The sequence below is a fragment of the Podarcis bocagei genome (genome assembly GCF_964188305.1).
Source record: "Podarcis bocagei genome assembly, chromosome: 14".
NCBI classification, from domain to species: Eukaryota; Metazoa; Chordata; class Lepidosauria; order Squamata; family Lacertidae; genus Podarcis; species Podarcis bocagei.
Genome location: NC_138139.1, coordinates 22,586,216 through 22,605,628, shown reverse-complemented (window position 1 = coordinate 22,605,628; position 19,413 = coordinate 22,586,216). Strand labels below are relative to the sequence as shown.

General features: G+C 39.5%; 1 protein-coding gene across 5 annotated transcripts in view; it reads left to right on the top strand.

Moving 5' to 3' along the window:
- ASB7 (ankyrin repeat and SOCS box containing 7) overlaps positions 1–11,912 on the top strand; it is a 39,619-nt gene extending 27,707 nt beyond the window's left edge. For all 5 annotated transcript variants that reach the window (XM_081171292.1, XM_081171291.1, XM_081171288.1 and 2 more), the window contains exon 6: positions 7,464–11,912. In XM_081171292.1, coding sequence (XP_081027418.1) covers positions 7,464–7,603 — 140 coding nt within the window. In that variant the 3' untranslated portion in view covers positions 7,604–11,912. The remainder of the gene's footprint in view (positions 1–7,463) is intronic.
- Positions 11,913–19,413: the final 7,501 nt, after the last annotated feature.

Genomic DNA, 19,413 nt, shown 5'->3' with positions numbered 1-19,413 from the left:
TTATTTGATTGATTTTTGAAGGGAGGGAGAGGGTTTTTAAATTTTGCTAGAATCCAAATAACTGCAAAATTAGTTCTACATGCCAAAAGATGTTTTAAGTTTGTGTTCCTCATCCTCCCCATTCTGCATCGCAAACCTATTTTGAAATTGATTGGATTGATTGCAGTTAAAAATGCATGGGGGTGTAAAGTATGTAGGGTATGTACATGCCACCCCATTGCCTCTGCCTACTCCACCCTTAAATTTTTTAAATTTATTTGTGCCCCGGCCATCTGGCTAGGTTTCCCCAGCCACTCTGGGCGGCTTCCATAGAAACCAAAAATACACTAAAATATCACACGTTAAAAGCTCGGGGGTCGCATAACTGACCTTTTTAAATTCAACGAAAGAGACTGAAGGGAAGTTGCACATTGGCTTAGCTGAACATACCGGTATTTGTGTTACCCAGTTTCCAAAAAATGGGGATTGAATTGCATTGAATGTGCTCGCTAGCCAGTTTTAGATTTTCCTGCTCAACACAGAAAGATCAAGGCATAGATGGTGAATACACCTTCACTCCCCCTACATGCTTCATGCAATTCTTTCATGTTCTCTCTGTTGCCTGGACAGGGCTTTAGATTTGAGAAAATCTAGCTTTCAGGGTTGGGGTGGGGGAAGGCACCTGAGCATACCCAGAGATCTTGTGCAAACTCAAAAGTAGAGTTTTGAATCCTATCTTATAGCTATCTTTATTTTAATATCTCTCTTGGAGGTTTTCATTTTTTGATTGCTGCATTTCAGCATTTGGAAAAAGTAACTTAAAATGCTTTAAATACAATACTGCTTGGTATCAGTTTTCTACAACTTAGAAGTTGTCCCGTTCCCCCTTTCCAGGCAGAACAAGATTTTGAAAAGTATTCCATGTCCCTAGTATGGGAATGGATTTTCAGAGCAGGGCAGGTGTTCGCTTACAACAATATGATGACTACTTTGAAAATCTAGCTGCCAGATAGGCTTGAAAATCACAGCAGGTTTCGTTGCCTGTGGTGAACAAAAAATGTATATTTAGGCCAGGCTGGAAAACATTACAAAAAGTTTTTAGGGATGGGAGCTTTTGGGTCTTTTTAAAAAAAGATATTTCTGCTTCTATAAGAAACTTTGTGGTCTAGTAACTTCTGTAGACTTCAAATTGCCATATATTACAAGTATAAGGATAATATTAAGGGTGCAAGGTAACTGAATCGCAAAGGAACTACAAACTTATTAATGGCTGAATTGTAGACTCTAATTAAAATATTTAGGTCTTTGGGCTGTTGTCTTACTCTTGTGCCTGCCTTCCTGTTTGTGATGGAGTTTTTTGTCATTAGTGTTTTTTTTTTAACTTTCCCATTGCCGTATCTGCTTCATTAAAACAACAACCCACCCACCCTCAGATACTTCAGATGATAACTATAACATGTCTGTGCTTGCTGTCAGATGAAATATGCTAGAAAATACACTGTTAACATATACCTGTTAGACTGTTTACTCATAGGAATCAGCTTCTTTTTGGAGAATGGCCAGATTTGGTTAACGCAGCAGGAGAAGTTAGCTTTTCTAAAGGGTTCCCCTAAGCAGGTCTTAAATTGCTGAGGTTTCAACTCTCACTGTCCTTTCCCACAACAGAAAAATGTTCAAAGGTGGCTGCCATTCAGATTATTTTAAAAATGCTTCTTGTGGTAACATAATACGCAAATTTACTTTTAAAGTCAAGTGAAGCTTATGGTTGTAACTCATTCGTATACTTTATTTATAAAGACTGCAGAATAATATCAAAACCACTTAATGGAAAAGTCACAACACTGTTGATTTCTGTGTTCTGGAATCTCTTGGTTTTATCTATGATGAGTGAATATGCAGGCTGAGGGGTGACTCATAAGGTCATTTTTAGCACAAATTCATGTTTTCTTAAGCCTTTGTAATATAAGGTTAGCTGTGCAGCTGTGCATTGTGGCCCCATTACATGCATAAAGAAAGCAGTGCTCAGATTGGTGTCCCAGTGCTTTCAGGAAAGAAATTTCTATGCTTGTTGTTCAACTTCTATTGGATATGTAATATGTGCAATATGTTCTCCAGTATATTGTCTAATGATCAGGTCTAGAAGCATTAATCTACTATATTGCATTTTTTATGTTCTGTTCTTCCTCCAACAAATTTGGGGTCATGCACCAGGTTCCTCCCTTTCCCTTCAACCGCACAGCCGCCATATGAGGTAGGTTGAGCTGGGAATTGAAGCTGAATCTCCCTGGTTATAGCCTGTCACTGACCACTACATCAAGGCAGTTTTATTAATTACCACAGAAATTTGCATGAGACTATTTTCTACACAGATGTTACCTCACTCATGAAACTCCAACTGCTTTGTCATATATATACACTGTCGTGAAATAGTTGGCTATGGGTTCCCATGGCATAGAAACACAGCTAATTTGACATAGGTACTCCTGTATTATGGGAGAATGTAAATGCAAAGACTTCTCACACTTCTCACTTGGAAGTAATGTTTGTGTAGAGAATTGGGCTTCCTTGGGAAGAGTCTAAGAGAGGAGTTAACTTGTGGGGAGGTGAGTAGAAACAAATATTTGTATGAATGGAAAGTAATTTAAGTAGATTTCTCAGTCACTGTTCCCTCTCTGAGATTTGATTTTGCGTTGGTCAGACACCATCCAGTTGTGCCGGAACTCATATGTGGAACATATCAACAGCAGTACAAGGAGCCGACTTACCCCAGAGGGTAGCCACAAATTATCCATCCCCACAATAGCCATGGGGGTGGACCATCAAGATCCCAAATAAATGGTTCACCCTCCTCACCCAGAGGAGGGGAGTCAGCACAGGCTCGCCTTGCTACAGCCAGATACGACAATTTACAAATCGTTCCCTCTTCCTTCTTGAGGATGGAGCCCTAGCCTCTTCCCCCTAATGGGGTTAGGGATGGAGGAAACACCTTGCCCAGTGAAAGATGGGAGAAATAAATGAATTAGGAGGCTGTTAATGATTGCATCAGCATTTCAGTTCCCTTCCCCCCCACCTTAGTTTCCAATACAAATCTTTAGAGCGCAGTGTTTTCTGTCTTACTTTTTTGTTTCCTTTAGCTAAAATTGAAATTGCATAACATTAGGAATAAACATTAATACCTTGGAAAAGGCCAACAAAACAATTTCAAGATCATGCCAAAAATGATGATAATGGTTTACAGCATACCTAAACGTATATTCCCAGAAGGTCATTAAAAGCTATTTTTTATCAAATGAAGTTTCACAAATTTGATTCTCAGAATCACAAATAAAATTAAGTTTTAACATTATAGAATTTGGAATATGGCTATGAAACCAGTCCCACAGTAGTGAAGAATTTCACCACATACTCACAAAAGAGGGAGAAAATGCAGGTGAAGAACTTCACGAAAGCTGGTCAGGTTCAGCTGTAATATAACCAGTGCAATCCCAGATCTTTCCTCCTTTTCCCCCTCTGCCCCTGCTGAATAAACCCATTACAAATATTTTGCTATAGTTTTTATTCTAGCTTTTTAAAGTATTTACATTTTTGACAGATACGCTTTGGATTATGTTTATAATAAATGGGTCGTATTTGAATTGATAGTATCTCAGAGGGTAATATGTAATGGTTGAAGCAAGTGATGGCACTAACTAAAATAATTATATCTTTTCGAGGTACTAAATGTATATTAAGAGATTTGATTTTCTGTGGCTTGTTTTGTTCTAACAGTTTCTCATCGAGTAATAAAAGCTTATCTAATTTTCACATATAGTCTTCCATCTGACTACTGTATTTACAAGCATCCAGTTATAATGCTACTGGGGCATCATCTATATATTAAAAAAACTCAACTAATCTACATAAATATTAATTTGAATTTATGAAAAAAATGAAATCTCTTAATATACATGTAGTACCTCAAAAAGATATAATTGTTTTAGTGCCATTACTTGCTTCTACCATTACATATTACCTTCTTGAGAGATACTACCAATTTAAATACGACCCATTTATTACAAACATAATCCAAAGCGTATCTGTCCAAAAATCTAAATACTCTACTTCTGTTTAATAAAGCTGACTGAAAATCCGGTAATTCCCCCCCCCCCTTTCTGATAAATGCTTTGTCCGTTGTAACTAAGAATTACAGTTGCTACTTTCACTTTACAGCTAATAAATTGAAATATTTCTGATTTAGTCATCTCTCAATTTATGAGTTTATTTTATTTAAGTAACTTTTTAAAAAACCAAAACTTCAAAAGTAGCTTACATATTAGAACATCAAACAACATACAAAAAGATGGCAGCCCAGCTTTTTAAATAATTTCTGAAACGGAAGAAATTTAGGAACAATGTTAATCAAGGAAAGTAATTCATAAAACCACAGTTATAAGGGGGAAAGCAGCAATTTTGTAAGACAAGTATTTGGTAAGGGCTATAGCTCAGAGGAAGAGCATCTCCTTTACATATGGAAAGTCTTTCGTTCAATCCTTGGCATCTTGAGATTGGACTCAGAATGTTCCTAGTCTGAAACCCTGGAGAACAGCTGCTAGTCAGTGTAGACAATACTGTACTGAACTTGATGGGCTGGAGGTCTGTCTCTACATCAGGTAGCTTCTAATGTGTTAAGCCCAAATGCCCTCCTAAAGAGCCATTTTTTAACCAACCACATAAAATCAAAGTATTGGAGTCTGACAGATTGCACTTGATAGGATGTTCCACATGGTGGGTGCCAGTTTGGAAAAGGCCCTGCTCATGATAGCTGCTCATTATGCCTCATGAGGGGAGAACTTTGGAGTGAGGACTCATATGTTGAATTGGGCACATTGAAAGGAACATATGGAATTCCCACTGTATCTTTACGTTGCAGTTATGCATAATCATATAAAATCATAAGCTGATCTCTTATTTAAATCTAAAACTCTAAAATTATTGAATATATCAAATATTTTAATCTCAACCATTTTTCAGTTTGAGCACATCCTAATGCTCTTTGCTAATGCACTTGAGGAACAATGTCCCCAAAATCATTCTCTCTTTGAACTAAACTATCCAATTTATCACCAAATTCTTTAAAGTTGTTTACATGAACATGTACTTTATTCATTGATGTTTTTAATCTTCTTTTTTGACACTCTTAGGTTTCTCAGTATATTCTTTCTTCTTTATCTGTGTCTCTATCTTCTGAAAGTTTGAATTCCTTCATTAAATATTTTTTTCCCTTTCCTCAAGAGACTATATTGGGATCTCTTACCCAATTAATTTTCTCAGGAATTTTTGGAGTCATATCCACAAATCAACTTTGAATCATTCACTCCCCAATCTTAACTGTAAATCTTTCATTTCATCCATCCCACAGTCTGAATCAGTATCATATCAATTTGTTTCAGAATTCTTTTTCAAATAATCATATTTCAATACTTCCCAAACATATCTTGAATAAAATATATTGTGCTTCTCCCATATACAAGAAAATTGTAGACAATGAAGTGCATAATGTTGCATCAATGCTGGACATTTTGTAAACTATAAACATTTTTCAGCTAAATACTATATTTCACTATCCCTTACATACTATAATTTATATTGCAACAAATCCATATAAAAAAGAACATTGAATTTCCAAATCCTTATTAGTTGAGAAAATAACAGTCACAAAATCAAATTGGAATTTAGTATGTAGTAATGTTTTTGACATACATTTCCAAATAGGTTCATGGTAATATTGGTTAACGTTCCAAATAGTCAGAATTCTCAGACTTTGCTGAACAGTGTTAGGAAATGGTCGCACCTTTTGATGATCTAAGTCAGTTGTACTGGTGAGGTGGCCTCCAGCCATATACACGTGTACAAAATACACACCTGGAAGCGAGTTGCTGTGGCTGGTCCGTGTTGAAAATGGAACTTGTTAGCTGCCTCCTCCCCCCTGGAAAAGGTGGGCAGGCTCACCTGACAGCAGCTGCAGTTTTCGGAGTACCCAGCTTGACAGTTCTCAGCTTCTGTCTCTTTGAAGTAGTATTGCATTCACTGAACTTGAGCCCCTGGGATAGGGTGGGTTATAAGTGTTTGCTTAAATCAGGCTTTTTAACTGTTGCCTGTACCAAAGGAACAGACAGCTGCTGCCTATACTTCTAGAATAAAACTTACTAATAAGAGCCTTCATTAAATTTGATGGTTCAAACATGTGCCATCATTGGAAGCAGACAGAGAAGGGTTAATGGAATTAGTTTTGATACCATTGTATTTCTGAATGTTCTGGCTTTGGAAGTCTTTTAATTGTCATGTTTAATCTCCCTTTTAATCTTTCCAAACTTGGCAGAGGTTCTGCACTTAGTATTACCTCTTAATCATCATTAGATAGAGCTTGATTTGTTGCCTTCTTCACTTGTATTGCTTTTGCCCGATTACTAATAACATTTTACATTTGCCAAATGAAGGTTCACTGGTGTTGGTCTATAATCCTCCCCTCCCCTCCCTTTTTCATTCAAATGCAACCAAGAATGAATAAGTTCTCTAGACACCAAGAGCCAATAGATGTGGCAACTGGTGCTTAACACTGGAAATGTCCATTGTTAGCACATTCCCAGGAAATGCTCTTCAGCTTATCAGGGGGAAATGTCAAGACGCTTAATAATCAGCTCTTAAGGAATTCTGCCCTAAGTGTGGATTGTCTGCCAACCCCCTTCCATTTTATTCAGGAGATCTGTTGCAGATTTGGATGTGAGATGTTTTTCTGTAGGCTACAGTCAATGTTCGACTTTCAATGTACACTTGTGAATATTGATGTGACAATCCGATTCAAATGTTGTGAATGTCTGAACACTATTGAGATAATACTGTTTGAAAATTTCCTGAACTGTAGTTGTTAGCAATCACTGTAGTATGTCCAGAAAAGGAGAAAATCTCAATCTCCCTCTCACTCCCCTGCCCCCCCCAAATATTCATGAAATCTCTCTGGGATTTTCAGTCTTCACCTGTAAATACCATAAATTTATGCGAATATAAAATCATGCACTAGTGGTTAAAAGCAAATGTCTATATGGTTAAGTTTGAGTTGGCAATACTTTTTTTATTAGTTCTGTGCATCTCATTCTGCAGTTAGCTTAAAATTTGTTCTTGGGCAATTCTGGAAGGGAGCAACTCAGTGTTAGAGCATAGTAATAGTTGGCATGCAAAAGGTTCAAGGTTCATTCTGGCATCCTAAAAAGGCTATTGGGTAGCAAGGTTGGGAAAGACTTCTGCTTGAGACCTGCTGGTAATTGTTTCTAACTTGGATAGATTAGCTGAAACCTGACATTTAACTGAACACACAAAAACCAGTTTCTAGGTCTACACATTTAGCTGTTCTGCTTCATAGTGCTTGTGAGAGTTTCTGCTTGTTTGTTTCAGCTTTCAGCTTTCAATTACCTTTTAATGATGGCATATTCTTTTTATCTTCTTTTCAGGGCAGCCACGGAACTTACAAGATCTATGCCGAATTAAAATCCGCCAGTGTATAGGCCTTCAAAACCTCAAACTACTTGACGAACTACCAATTGCCAAGGTTATGAAAGACTACTTAAAACACAAATTTGACGATATCTGACATTTTTGCAAAAACGTTGGACGATAAGCAAGATTAGTTTATATTCCAGATACCTTTCAAAGGCTGGTCACCTTGCACAACGTATATCCTATGCAATTTCTGATTTTTTGTTTTCCCCGAGAAGTCAGAAGGCAGGTATACAATTTCTTTGGGAGGGGGGTGTTTTATACCAAATGCTAGAAGGTCTTACTTTTTTATTATTTCTTGGTCCAAGTTTACAAGATCCAAGCTCTCTATACAACTTTACGATTGTAGTCTGGTTTCTCCAACCCCTCTCCACAGGGGTGAGTATCTTATTTTTTTTTTAATTTTTAAAACACTTAAACTTGCAGCTTTGAAATGAAGACAGAATGTCAGTTGTTGAAAGGGATCCTTCCCCTACCCCAATGTAGCATGTGTAATACTGTGAGATGGCTGAGTGAATGCTAAACAAAGTAAAAGTAGGAGACTTAAGGAAGTAATCCACAACACGCTACTGTTGTATAGCCTCTGTTCCATGGGGAATCCCAGGCAAGACCCTCTGAAATGAAGGATCTACATAGCAGCAGTGCTTCCTGGATTAAGCCCACTAGCATTGCTCCCGTGCCAAGGACCAATATGGGTATCCACTTATTCCTCATAAGGAGTCCTGACAACTGACTGGATTCCATATAGTCACTATTTTCTACCCATAAGGTGCTTTTCTCAGAATCATGGCTCAGGCTTGTAACTAGGGTGTTCAGAGTTTACTATAAACACGATTGCTCTTTGGAAACATTGCCACCTTCATTGTTTTTTTCTTTTCTTCCTTTTTCTTAAAAAACCCAAGTTGGATCTTTAACATAATAATTGTAGTTCCGATGTCCATATGTCTTATCCTTCCTTTGATGCCAGTATGTTCGCTGCTGTTTGTAATTAGGTTTTACACTGCTCAGATGCCTCTGTGGTCTCTCTGTATTTCTTTTTTTATAAAAACATTAACGGAAAACTAATCTAATTTCAAAGCCGATGCATCCTGTTTCTCATATGCAATAATTCCCCCCCCCCCCCCCGATTTATATTTTCTCCATCACACATGTGACTCACACACATTCCTACCCTGGTCTCAATATGATGTTCGTTACTTATTGGAATTGCTGCTTGCTTATTGGGATATATATATAGATATTTTTGTTACCCCTCCCAAATTTCAAAGGCATCTAGTTTGGACTGTTGTGGCTCACTTCTTCCTCCCCACCCCTCACCCCCATGCAAGAGGATAATCTGTGGTGTTCTTAAAACCAGAATCTGGCCTAGCAATTGGGTTTCCATATTTTTAAAAGGGCTTCATAACCTGAAACCTGTTGTGTTTTCAGCTTGCTTGATGTTAATTAGGACTTTGGGCTAATTCACCAAACCCCTAATTTGTTCTTATGGGCTGTGGTGTAAACACAGCATCTCAAAATACCTTTGCTGACAGGCAGATCTGTGTAAAATTTACCATAAATCTGTAGGTCACAGATCTAAAGGGGAACCTTGTGTGAACAATTAAGTTCCATAAGTATGTTGAAGCATAAATAATTGGCCATACCCATAGAAAACTTAGCCACAGCACCTGGACCTTTTTTATTTTGAAGATTCTATATATAACCCCACTGTAATGAGACTTTCTCACTCGGAAGATGATAAGCTTCTGAGCAAAAATCTAAATCTGCAAGAACCCAGCCTGTGCTTTTTAGGCTGAAACTGGCACATGTTTAATTATGGCACAGGTTACTAGTCATACTTTGGGTAAAGCCTGCAGTTTGATAGGAGTTGAGATTACAAAGGAAATGAGTTTATAAAAGTTATCCTCTGCATGTCAGTGGCTTTAGCATCCTGAGTTTTGGGGTTCCATCTGAGATTCAACATAGATTGCACTTGGGGAACATTATTAGTTCTCTCTGCAGTTTCCAATCACTTTCCCACCACTCGTATCTTAAAGGGGAACAGAAGTCAGTAATTTAGGATCAATAGAGCTATGTAATCAATGGTACATGACTGCAGCATTAATTTCCATTCTCATAAGCATCAATCCTGTTGCTGTCAATCCGTACAAGGAACTAGGGTAGCAAATGACAACTTTTTGCTCAGCAAGCACTGACTTAGAGTTCAAGGTATTTCCTCCCAACACACATACCTCCCCCCTCTCTTATCAAGATTCTACTTCAGAGGAATGTATGTTTAAAAAATGGAATTTCAGTGGCCAACTAGTACATCATTCTGTTCTATTCTATTTAGTTTGCCCTTAATTGGAACAGCATTCAAGCTATGTATGCTTCATCAGATGGTCTTTAGTGAATACAAGGGTTTTGCAAGTCTGGACAACAAGGTCCCTGTTTCTTGTGATAAGGAGCTAGGAGCAACTCGTCTGTTTTGATCTTCAAGGAAATGTTCACAAAAGCTTCCCAATCTCTTCAAATTTTTATGTTCTTTGGTATCTTAAGGCCCCAGTCCAGTTTACTGGAGATTCAGGCTTTGATCAGTTTGGTTGACTTTCTTAAAGTGATGGTGCATTCTTACCAGCCTAGTAGTCTTTACTGGTTCAGGGATCAATTGTAAGGTGAATTTTATTCTGTCTTGCTGCTGTGACTTCAAAAAATATATATAAAATGTATTGCTGATAACAAAAGTGCTATTTAATGAAATGTATAATTCCATTTATTTATTTGTTTGAGGTTTGTTTTCGTGTCTCTCCCCCTGCCCCAAAGTTTTAATAATTGGCACACTTTGAATGAAGTACATCTTAGGCCATAAAGTAAAATTCCCTTAACCCTACTGTGTTATCCATTATTTCAGTAAAGCCATTTGACTAGCTGAAGGCAAAGTGGGGAGGGGCAACCTTCGGTCCCAGTTCCTAAGAAAATCAAGCCTTTGACTTATTAACTGGGTAGTTGGTCATCTTTCTTTTTAATGTACAGGAGATTCCATAGCATATGCACCATGTTGAATGTGCATTGTGCATATCTCCATGCAAGCCCAACTCAATTGCAACCCAATTATACAGCCTGAAAGATTTGTACCTCTTTGAGCAAACATAACTTGTTTTTGAGAAGAGAATCAGAATGAAATGATGTTGATGTATTTTGGTTTTACCACTAAAAAATGATGGAAGCTTTTCCATTAAATGTTTTGGCTTAAATTCCAAAAAAAGATAAGAGCATTTATCCCACTTCTTTAATATTAAACATTTTTATATAGCTTTTTTTTAAAAAACAAAACACAAATTGGCAAACACACCAAAGAAATGGACAAGATGAAGATCATTAGCAAACCACAAACCTCATTCTTTTAAAAACAAAACCAGAGTTTTGTAAATATTTCTGTTTATAAATGTACAGCAGAGTAAGAGTCTGTTTTTTAGATTATTTAATTACCATATTTCTAATCTATTTACAATATTAGAGACCATATTTGTAAATTCCCAAGGCTTCTGTTTCATTTTTCATTTTTGACTTATTTCATTATTCATATTAGGAACAATCTGCCCTCATAGGGACAGCATGAAGACACAGCATTTTGTATTTGTTGGTTTTTGGTACTTCATACATACAAAGATGCCCAGTGTAGGAGTAACTGTGGCTCCCTGCAAGTGTTGATTTGCAAATTAGAAGCCAGCTACATGAACAAGTTTTTCCTTCTCTAAGCACAAACTCTCTTCCACTACCCCCATTCAGTTTAATGCTATATCTGCACCAGTGCTAACCAGGATTCCCCTTGTCTGTGTCAGATCCTGGTTAAGATGGCAACCTTATTTTAGCATTAACCACAATGCAGGTGCAATGTTTCAACCATAGTTAAAGCTGACACTGGACAACGAGAAGGAAATAATCCCTGATAGAGAAGGAGTGAGAAGGACCCACATTTCTTAAGCAAAGCCATGTTTACAAATCATGGCTTACCTTACAGAGAGCCAGCATTTCGTTTGCACCAGCCTCAAGTGACTGACAATATAGTCCACTGGGAATGTTGCCTACGGAAGCACACTTGAAGCAAATTGGTGGTTCTTGTCTGTGGCAAGCTCCGGTTCCTTTCAGCGGAGCCTGAGATGGAGACCTTTGCTGTGGATTTTATGTCAGGTTTTAATGAAGGATGGGCTAATGAAACCTGAAATCCCAGTCTAACTCAATACGGTCAGTTTGTTGCAAATTTCACTGTGAGAAGGATGATGTACCATTTTGCCCACCATTCTTATCTTCCATGCAGTTCTTTCTGTGTTAGCAGCATCGTAACATATTTTGTTCTTCCTTTTGTAATGTAAGGTTTTGCGTTGGGTCATTTTGAATTAAAATAATTACCAAATTCTTTTAAATCTGCTTCATTTCTTTTTTAAAAAAAACCATTCAAAAGTTTTTATTCTTTATATTGCAATGGTTGGGGCAGATTGCCTCAGTAACTGCCTTCTGTAAATATTGTACTTGAAGTATGACCATCAATTTCTGGACATATCTTTCCCTGGCTGTTGAAATTGCGTACTTCTCAGACCTGGAATTTAGTGATTGTCTCAGAAAAAAAACCCTAGGATGGATGGATTTAAACCATAGTAATTTATATCAGCAATTTAAATTACCAAGAAGAAAGTCTATGTCAAGTAATCAATTAAAATCCACATTCTCCATTTATTATTAGGTACTCTCTAAATAAAATTGCACACCAAGGTTCCTGCTACCACAAAAAAATGACCTATAACTTTCAGAAGGTACTCTATACATTTCCTAAGTATGGTCTAAAAGAAATGCTTATTTTTAGATTAGATTTACTGTCTGTTAATGGGAAGAACTGAATGACTGTAGCACTGTTACAGCCCTGCATTACCGTAAATGTATTTAATGAAAACAAACACATGTGGGGCATATAAGTGCCCTGCCCACCCCACACCACAAAACATCATTCTCATTCAGAGACAAGGACAGGTGGTCCTTAGTGGAGACAGACCATGAGATGGAAGGTAAATGTCAATGGATTTTGGCTGATGCTTGGTTATAAATTGGGGTGAGGGGAGCCTGTATCCCAAGTGCAGCCTCGGGGACATGCGCAACTGTCCTGCAACCCTCCATCACAGCAATTAGGCTTGGAAAAGGTACCTCATTGGAGCAATAGGGAGACTGTTTTTCAAGCCGAATTGCTTCCAGAGTGGGGTTATCTTTGTGTATATTGCAGCTGGGGTAGGACGTATTAATATCATACCCTGCAGTCTCTGTGAGGATCTCTCCTTCCTCCTCGCAATTAGAATTGGGGGAAACTCCAATGCTTTTTCAAGCCTAATATGGGGTGGGAGGGGAGGTATGTGTGGTGTGATAAGTTGTGATGTGTGTGAATGGAAGTGTGTGTTATATGTGTATGAGAATGGGTTGCTCCACCCACACTGGCCCTTCCCACTGATGGTATGTGACCTCTTCCAGAAGGTTAGCAATGAGGTAATCATAAATATTTACTGACTCCAGGCTAATTGGAGTTTGGCATGAAATAAGAGTAAAATTTCACATGGTGATCCATCACTGGGCTAACTTGCCAGTCCTTGGTCCAGATAACAAGCCATATATTCATGACCTATTGGGATGTGTAATGACTGATGTTATGATTTATCCCTAGTTTACTAATAAAAGTAGCATCTCATAAGTGGGTCGTCTTCATATATTTGCATTAAGTGCAGATTGCATTTAACATCAATTTATTCTGAAAGCAAACTCATAACTGAATCTTTTTAAAAGAAATCTGGTTTATTTATCCACCCTGTACAAAAGTGAGAATTGACTCAGGGGAACAGTATATAAACACATCTGGTATTATAAAACCTCTTCTTATGCAAGCTGTCATGTCCTAGCAGGGAGCTCTCTGTATCCCATGGCAATACTTTAGCAATGATGAACCATTTTTGCGTGTATCTTAAGAATCTGAAAGAGCCAGCTATGCTTCTCTCAGTGGCAGATAGAGAGCTTGCATTTAGCCCAAAAATGGAAAACATGTGGCTCTCCAGATGTTGTTGGACTCTCAACTCTCATCAGCCCCAGCAAGCCTTGCTCAGTGGTCACAGATTATGGGAGCTGTAGGGCCACAGGTTTCCCATCCCCTAGCCGTAGGAGTGTTGATGTTGACTGACAAACAGTGATCCCCTCTTCTGCAGCTTTTGGCCTGGATAAAGAGTGGCCTGGGAAGGTGTGCTACCCTGGTCAAAGAGCATACGGGTGCTGCTTTTGATGCAGCAGGTGCTCTGTCATTCTGACAGAACCATTGTGGGTGGGCAGGGGAGAAATCATAGGCTTCAAGTTGGGCACCCTTGATTGGCCTTGATACCACTAATTAACACCTGTCCTGGACTACCAAAAGGTGAGGTGCTGTTTTGCTTTGTCTCAAATGTCCTACGTCCCTTCTTCCTGCTTGTACTTGATCTAGCACTCGTTATACACACACACACCTCTCTATCTTCACTTGAGTTTTCTGCATTAATTCTAAAGCAGCACTGATCTCAGCTCCACTATTGTTCCAACTTCTCTATGACATCTTTGTTGACTCTGTTAGCATAAGCAAGAGGATATTGTTGGCTCTTCCCATTCCTACTTGAAACACACTTAAGAGTTTCTAATATGGTTTCTGTTCCCATCTCTCCCCCTGCCCACCACCTAGGATATGTTGTTGGGTTCTGACACCAAGTTAACAGTAGAATGCAGAGGATTTAATACTACCACAAGGCCAGCTTCACCTAGTAGTTCGTTTTTTTTTAATAAAAAAAATGCATACCTCAAAAGGACAATGTGTTCCCTAAGGCTGCTTGTTGGGCTTGGCCAAATTTCAACAGCTCTGTGCAAATGATTAGTTCAAACATTTAGTACATAGACAGGGAACACCTTTCGCTCTGGACCAAGGACTGCATGGGCCCACTTGACCGTCCACCTATCAGTCACATGATTGACTGGTAAGTGGGACAAATTAACTGTCCAAATTGGTCAGCAAGGTGGGTCCTTATAAAGATCCCTGGAGAAACCCGTAGTGACTCTAAAGACCATGCTCTAAAACAGGGTTTTCCAAACTTGGGCCTTCAGCTGGTTTTGGACTACAACTCCCATCATCCTTAGCTGGTGGGGCCAGTAGTCAGGGATGATGGGAATTGTAGTTCAACAACAGCTGGCGATTTGGAAAACCCTGCTCTTAAAGTTGGAACTGCCATACCAGTAATCCAGAATTCTCTGGGACAGCTAGCATGCACTGAGTATCTTTTAACAGCATCCAACTGGAAAGCAAAGCATAATACTTAAAAGTGAGGATGGACAGAGAGACACAGGAATTGTGCTGAAGTGAGCTGTACAAATTTACTCTCGCCAGGTTTCAAGAGTCCCCACCCACCCATTGGCAGTGCTTTTGGGGAATATGGACTGCTAAACTGTATCAGGCTAAAAACTATGTCCCAGTTTATGTATAATGTTTCCTGTGTCTGCAGAATAATTAATGGTGCATGTTATTGTTTACAGAAATTATTATCTGCAAGCTGTTGGTGAAACGAAATTTATGCAGGGCATAGCACATTCTTTCCATAAATATGTTTGACTAGGAGCATAGGGAGTTGCCTTATATGGAGTCATTGGTCCATCTAGCTTAGTATTTTCCATGATGACTGACAGTAGTTTTCTGGGGTTTCAGACAGGGATCTCTCCCAGCCCTCCCTGGAGATGGAATTTATCAATTTATCATATTAAGAAGTGAACTAGCTTGCTTACTTAGCAAAATTAATAAAAGACTTTGACCAGAACGAAGAATTAAAACCAATTACCCTTAAAAATATGCCTGAGAACTCATAGGGGCCTAACCAACACGTTTAAGTCTAATTAATGCATGAAAGGGTTAATGCCATAGAGTAAGCTGTCCTGCCAGGCTTAACTAGGTCACTCCCCCTCAGTTTGAGAGACTGATAATCAAGCTTATTGTTGTACACCGGTCTACTTGAGAAGCTCAGTGCTGAGTTCCCTCCCACCCCACTCCAAAAAAGACAAGTCTGCTGATACAGTTCTAGGACTTCTTCCCTCACAGATTTTTCTGCTCACTTGGTATGTGCTAATTAGCAGGTGCTGGAAACAAAGAGGTTGGACTGTGTATCCATGACTGTGTCTTGAGTAAACGGACACTTAGGCTTGACCTAATTCGCGATGGGGTGAGCTCTCGTTGCTCGGTCCCTGCTCCTGCCAACCTAGCAGTTCTAAAGCACGTCAAAGGGCAAGTAGATAAATAGGTACCGCTCCGGCGGGAAGGTAAATGGCGTTTCCGTGTGCTTCTCTGGTTCGCCAGAAGTGGCTTAGTCATGCTGGCCACATGACCCGGAAGCTGTACGCCGGCTCCTTTGGCCAATAAAGCAAGATGAGCACCGCAACCCCAGAGTCGGCCATGACTGGACCTAATGGTCAGGGGTCCCTTTACCTTTAATTCAGCCACGGATTCTCTTCCAGGCAACTAATGAGACCCCAACGCCTCTAGCCTGCCTTGTGCTCTTGAACGTGTGGAGCTGGTAAGTGGCCTTGGCAGGCTTCCAGGGCATAAGTGAGGGCATTGCATATGTACATTGCATTTGTATAGATGTTGATTTTCCGTAACAAATAGCTTGCAGGCTCCATCAGATCAGCACTCGACACTTTTGCCTTTGTCTTCTGACTCCCAGGCACTGATTTTGGGCAAGATTACATCCATTTTGGGTGAGATTTTGCCTGAAATCAGACAAGATCTTGCGAAGCACACAAGATGTGAGATCTCAGTCAAAATCGGCACAATCTTCCCCCAAACTGGTGCCAATGGCGGTGGTGCTTCTCTCCCAGTGGAGCGTGTGGCAGCAGCAGAGCAGGATGTGGCGGCAGGAGCAGGTAGGTGGTGGTGGAAGCAGCAGCAGGGCAGTGGCACTTTCCGTTTTGCCTCAGGTGGCGAAATGGGATGTGCTGCCCCGGTTACTTGGACAGTTTACGTGAAACACTTTGAATACCTGAGATGCGCTATATAAAATGCTAAATATGAAATACCAGTTTGAGGGAGTCGGGTCCAACTCCAGTTGCAAGCCACAAATGCCAGTTTCAAAGCAGAGATGGGTTTGGTATGTCAAATTGATTTTTTTAGTATACACTATTAAAACATTGTAGTCGTCTGTGTGTAGGGCTGGTCTGCTAAATAGGCTTGCTTTGGAAGCCATCCTCATGGCAGGCTCGCAAAACCCCCAGTCTGCATACAGCACCACACAATAGGGATATTTATCCAGTTCTACAGAGAAGTTTAAACGTTGTGACTCTGCTTTTCACTTGCTTGATCTCCTGTCAGTGAAACTCATTGTAATGACTGCTGTCGTCTAGGCTCTGTCTGGGTATAATGGCTGACCATTAAAAACAAAAACAAAAAAAACCCCAATTCATATCAGGAGCATTACTAATCAAGTATGCCTTGTGAAAGATGAGCTATTTTATCTGCCAAATAGATTCTGCCAACCCATCGCAACAGACCTTTGGCTGTATGGTCTGGTTTTGATTTGGTTGTTTGCTTCCTTCAAACTTCTAAAGCATCTACACATTTCAGGGGAGGAAAGCATAGAAGCATAGAGCTGGAAGGTATCTCAGAGGTCAACTAATCCAGTCCCTTGGTGGTGCAGGAAATCCACCTCTAGAGCCTTCCTGATAGGTGCCCATTTAACCTGTTTGCACTCTGCATACATTACTGTTTACTCTGACCCCAGTGCATCCAGCTGCTGCTGTTTGAAACCATGTGAATTGTTCGCATTGTGGTGATACTTGTTGAACGGGTGATAGAAGGCATCACATGTGATGGGTACAATGAGAACTCTGGCCACAAGGAGCAGCTTAGAATCTGGAAGCAATTGGCTTGCAGGGGGATAAAGGATGTGGTTAGAGATATATTGGGAAATTAAGCAGAATGGTAAGACTGAACTACATTTGGAAGAGGAGACACCCGGTGGAAATGATGGAGCATTTATACAGAAGAAATTGGGTGATTGGGTTTGTTTGTTTTGTTTTGTTTTTGCATGACTTGGTCTTATGGATACTGAATCAAAGGGATGGTTATACTTACAGCTTGGCATTCCAGGTACTTGTGTCAAAGGGGCTGCCTGGATCAACAATGTAATTAACCACTTTTAAAGCACCTTAATATGTCCATTCCTGGATACTGGTGTGGAATAATAATCAGATAAAAGGGTCGGTGGTCTTGTCTGTGTTTTCCATGTTCAGTAATTCCAGCGGATGATCATAGTACGTTTGGGTCCATCGCTCTCCCATCCCCCACCTCCCAGTTGTATTGCCATTGTGACCTTGACTTTTGTTCTTCTTGGTGGTTTAGGGGCCACAAGGACAACTTTGTTCAAAAGCAGTGAGTGTAACAAACGAACTTAAAACCAAACTCCTGCTTTTTCGTTTCTTATTGATTGCCCCTTTCTGCTTTATGACAGAGGTTAATGCAGAGAACGAATCTGCCATGACATTGTTTAAAACCTCCTTTATCCTTGCCTAATTAGGGGGGATACTTGAAAGGGGGGGCTCATGCGGCTCAACACCTTGTTTCCTAAATGTCAGACTTCATCATTTAGTGAGAGGCATAAAAAGAATCTTGAGAGACCCCATTGCAAGCTACTTTGTGCATGATTGCAAAAGCAATAAGTGCTACAACTTTGCTGGGAGATAACATTTTCCCTTTATTCAAACATGTATTTGTTGATTTCAAAGCAGTTCACAACTGCATAAAACACAATATCAACAAAGCAAGGAGCCACTACAACTACAGTTAAACGGTGCAAGGCAGAGTTCCGTTAAAATCAGCCCATCTCTCTAAATAGCTTGGGTGAGAGGCTTGGTGCCTAAATGATGACAAAGAAGCTGCAGGTTAAGAATGTAGGAAGCTGCCTTAGACTGAGTCAGACCATTGGGCCATCCAGCTCAGTACTGTCTACTCTGATTGGCAGGGCCAGATAGGGAACATGGAGTTCTTGTTGAAACTGCACTGAAAAGGATATATCAAGAACTCTGGCCAAAAGTTTCAATATAAGGAATAATTCCTACTCAAGAGTTGAAATGAAAATGTATATATTTATTATATTTATGATCTATGGATTGAAACACCTTGATCTATCTTCATATATTTTCTGATATTACCAGCTGAAGAAGGCGTGTACTCCGAAACAGGGCCCTGTCCTGGTCACCACTACTGAGTCGTACATCTGATTCACACTCCGGATACTCCTTTTTGGCCCTATTTGATCCTTTACTCTTTATTCTTTATTCTGATTTTATATAATATGGACTCTTTTTGACTGCTATTGAGACTTGTATAAAACAATTGCTGTACACTGGTATTTCATGTACCTTTGTACTATATTACTGTATATTTGAAACCACATTATTTCTGTACTTAAACGTTGTATAAACTTACCATTACTTTAAAACTATCGTATATCTTGGCAGAATATACACGTTTTTCATTTCAACTCTTGAGTAGGAATTATTCCTTATATTGAAACTTTTGGCCAGAGTTCTTGATATATCCTTTTCAGTGCAGATAGGGAACATTCCAAGCCCTGCCTGGAGATGCCATGGGCTGAACTCTACCACTGAGCAAAGGTCCAGAGGTGTATTTTGCCAAACCAATTGGCTCCCTCAAGGTATGAAAACAGTATGGCAGAAAGACCTGGGGAAACCCACAGAACAAAATGAATGGGCTGACCTCACTCAGTTCTTCCTGCCCTGGGATAAAAGGCTCGCTGGCTGCAGCCAAGATGGTGCCACTCTCAAAAGAGGCCTCTTCTTCACTGGAGAAAGAAAACAGTAGCAATATTTTAAAAG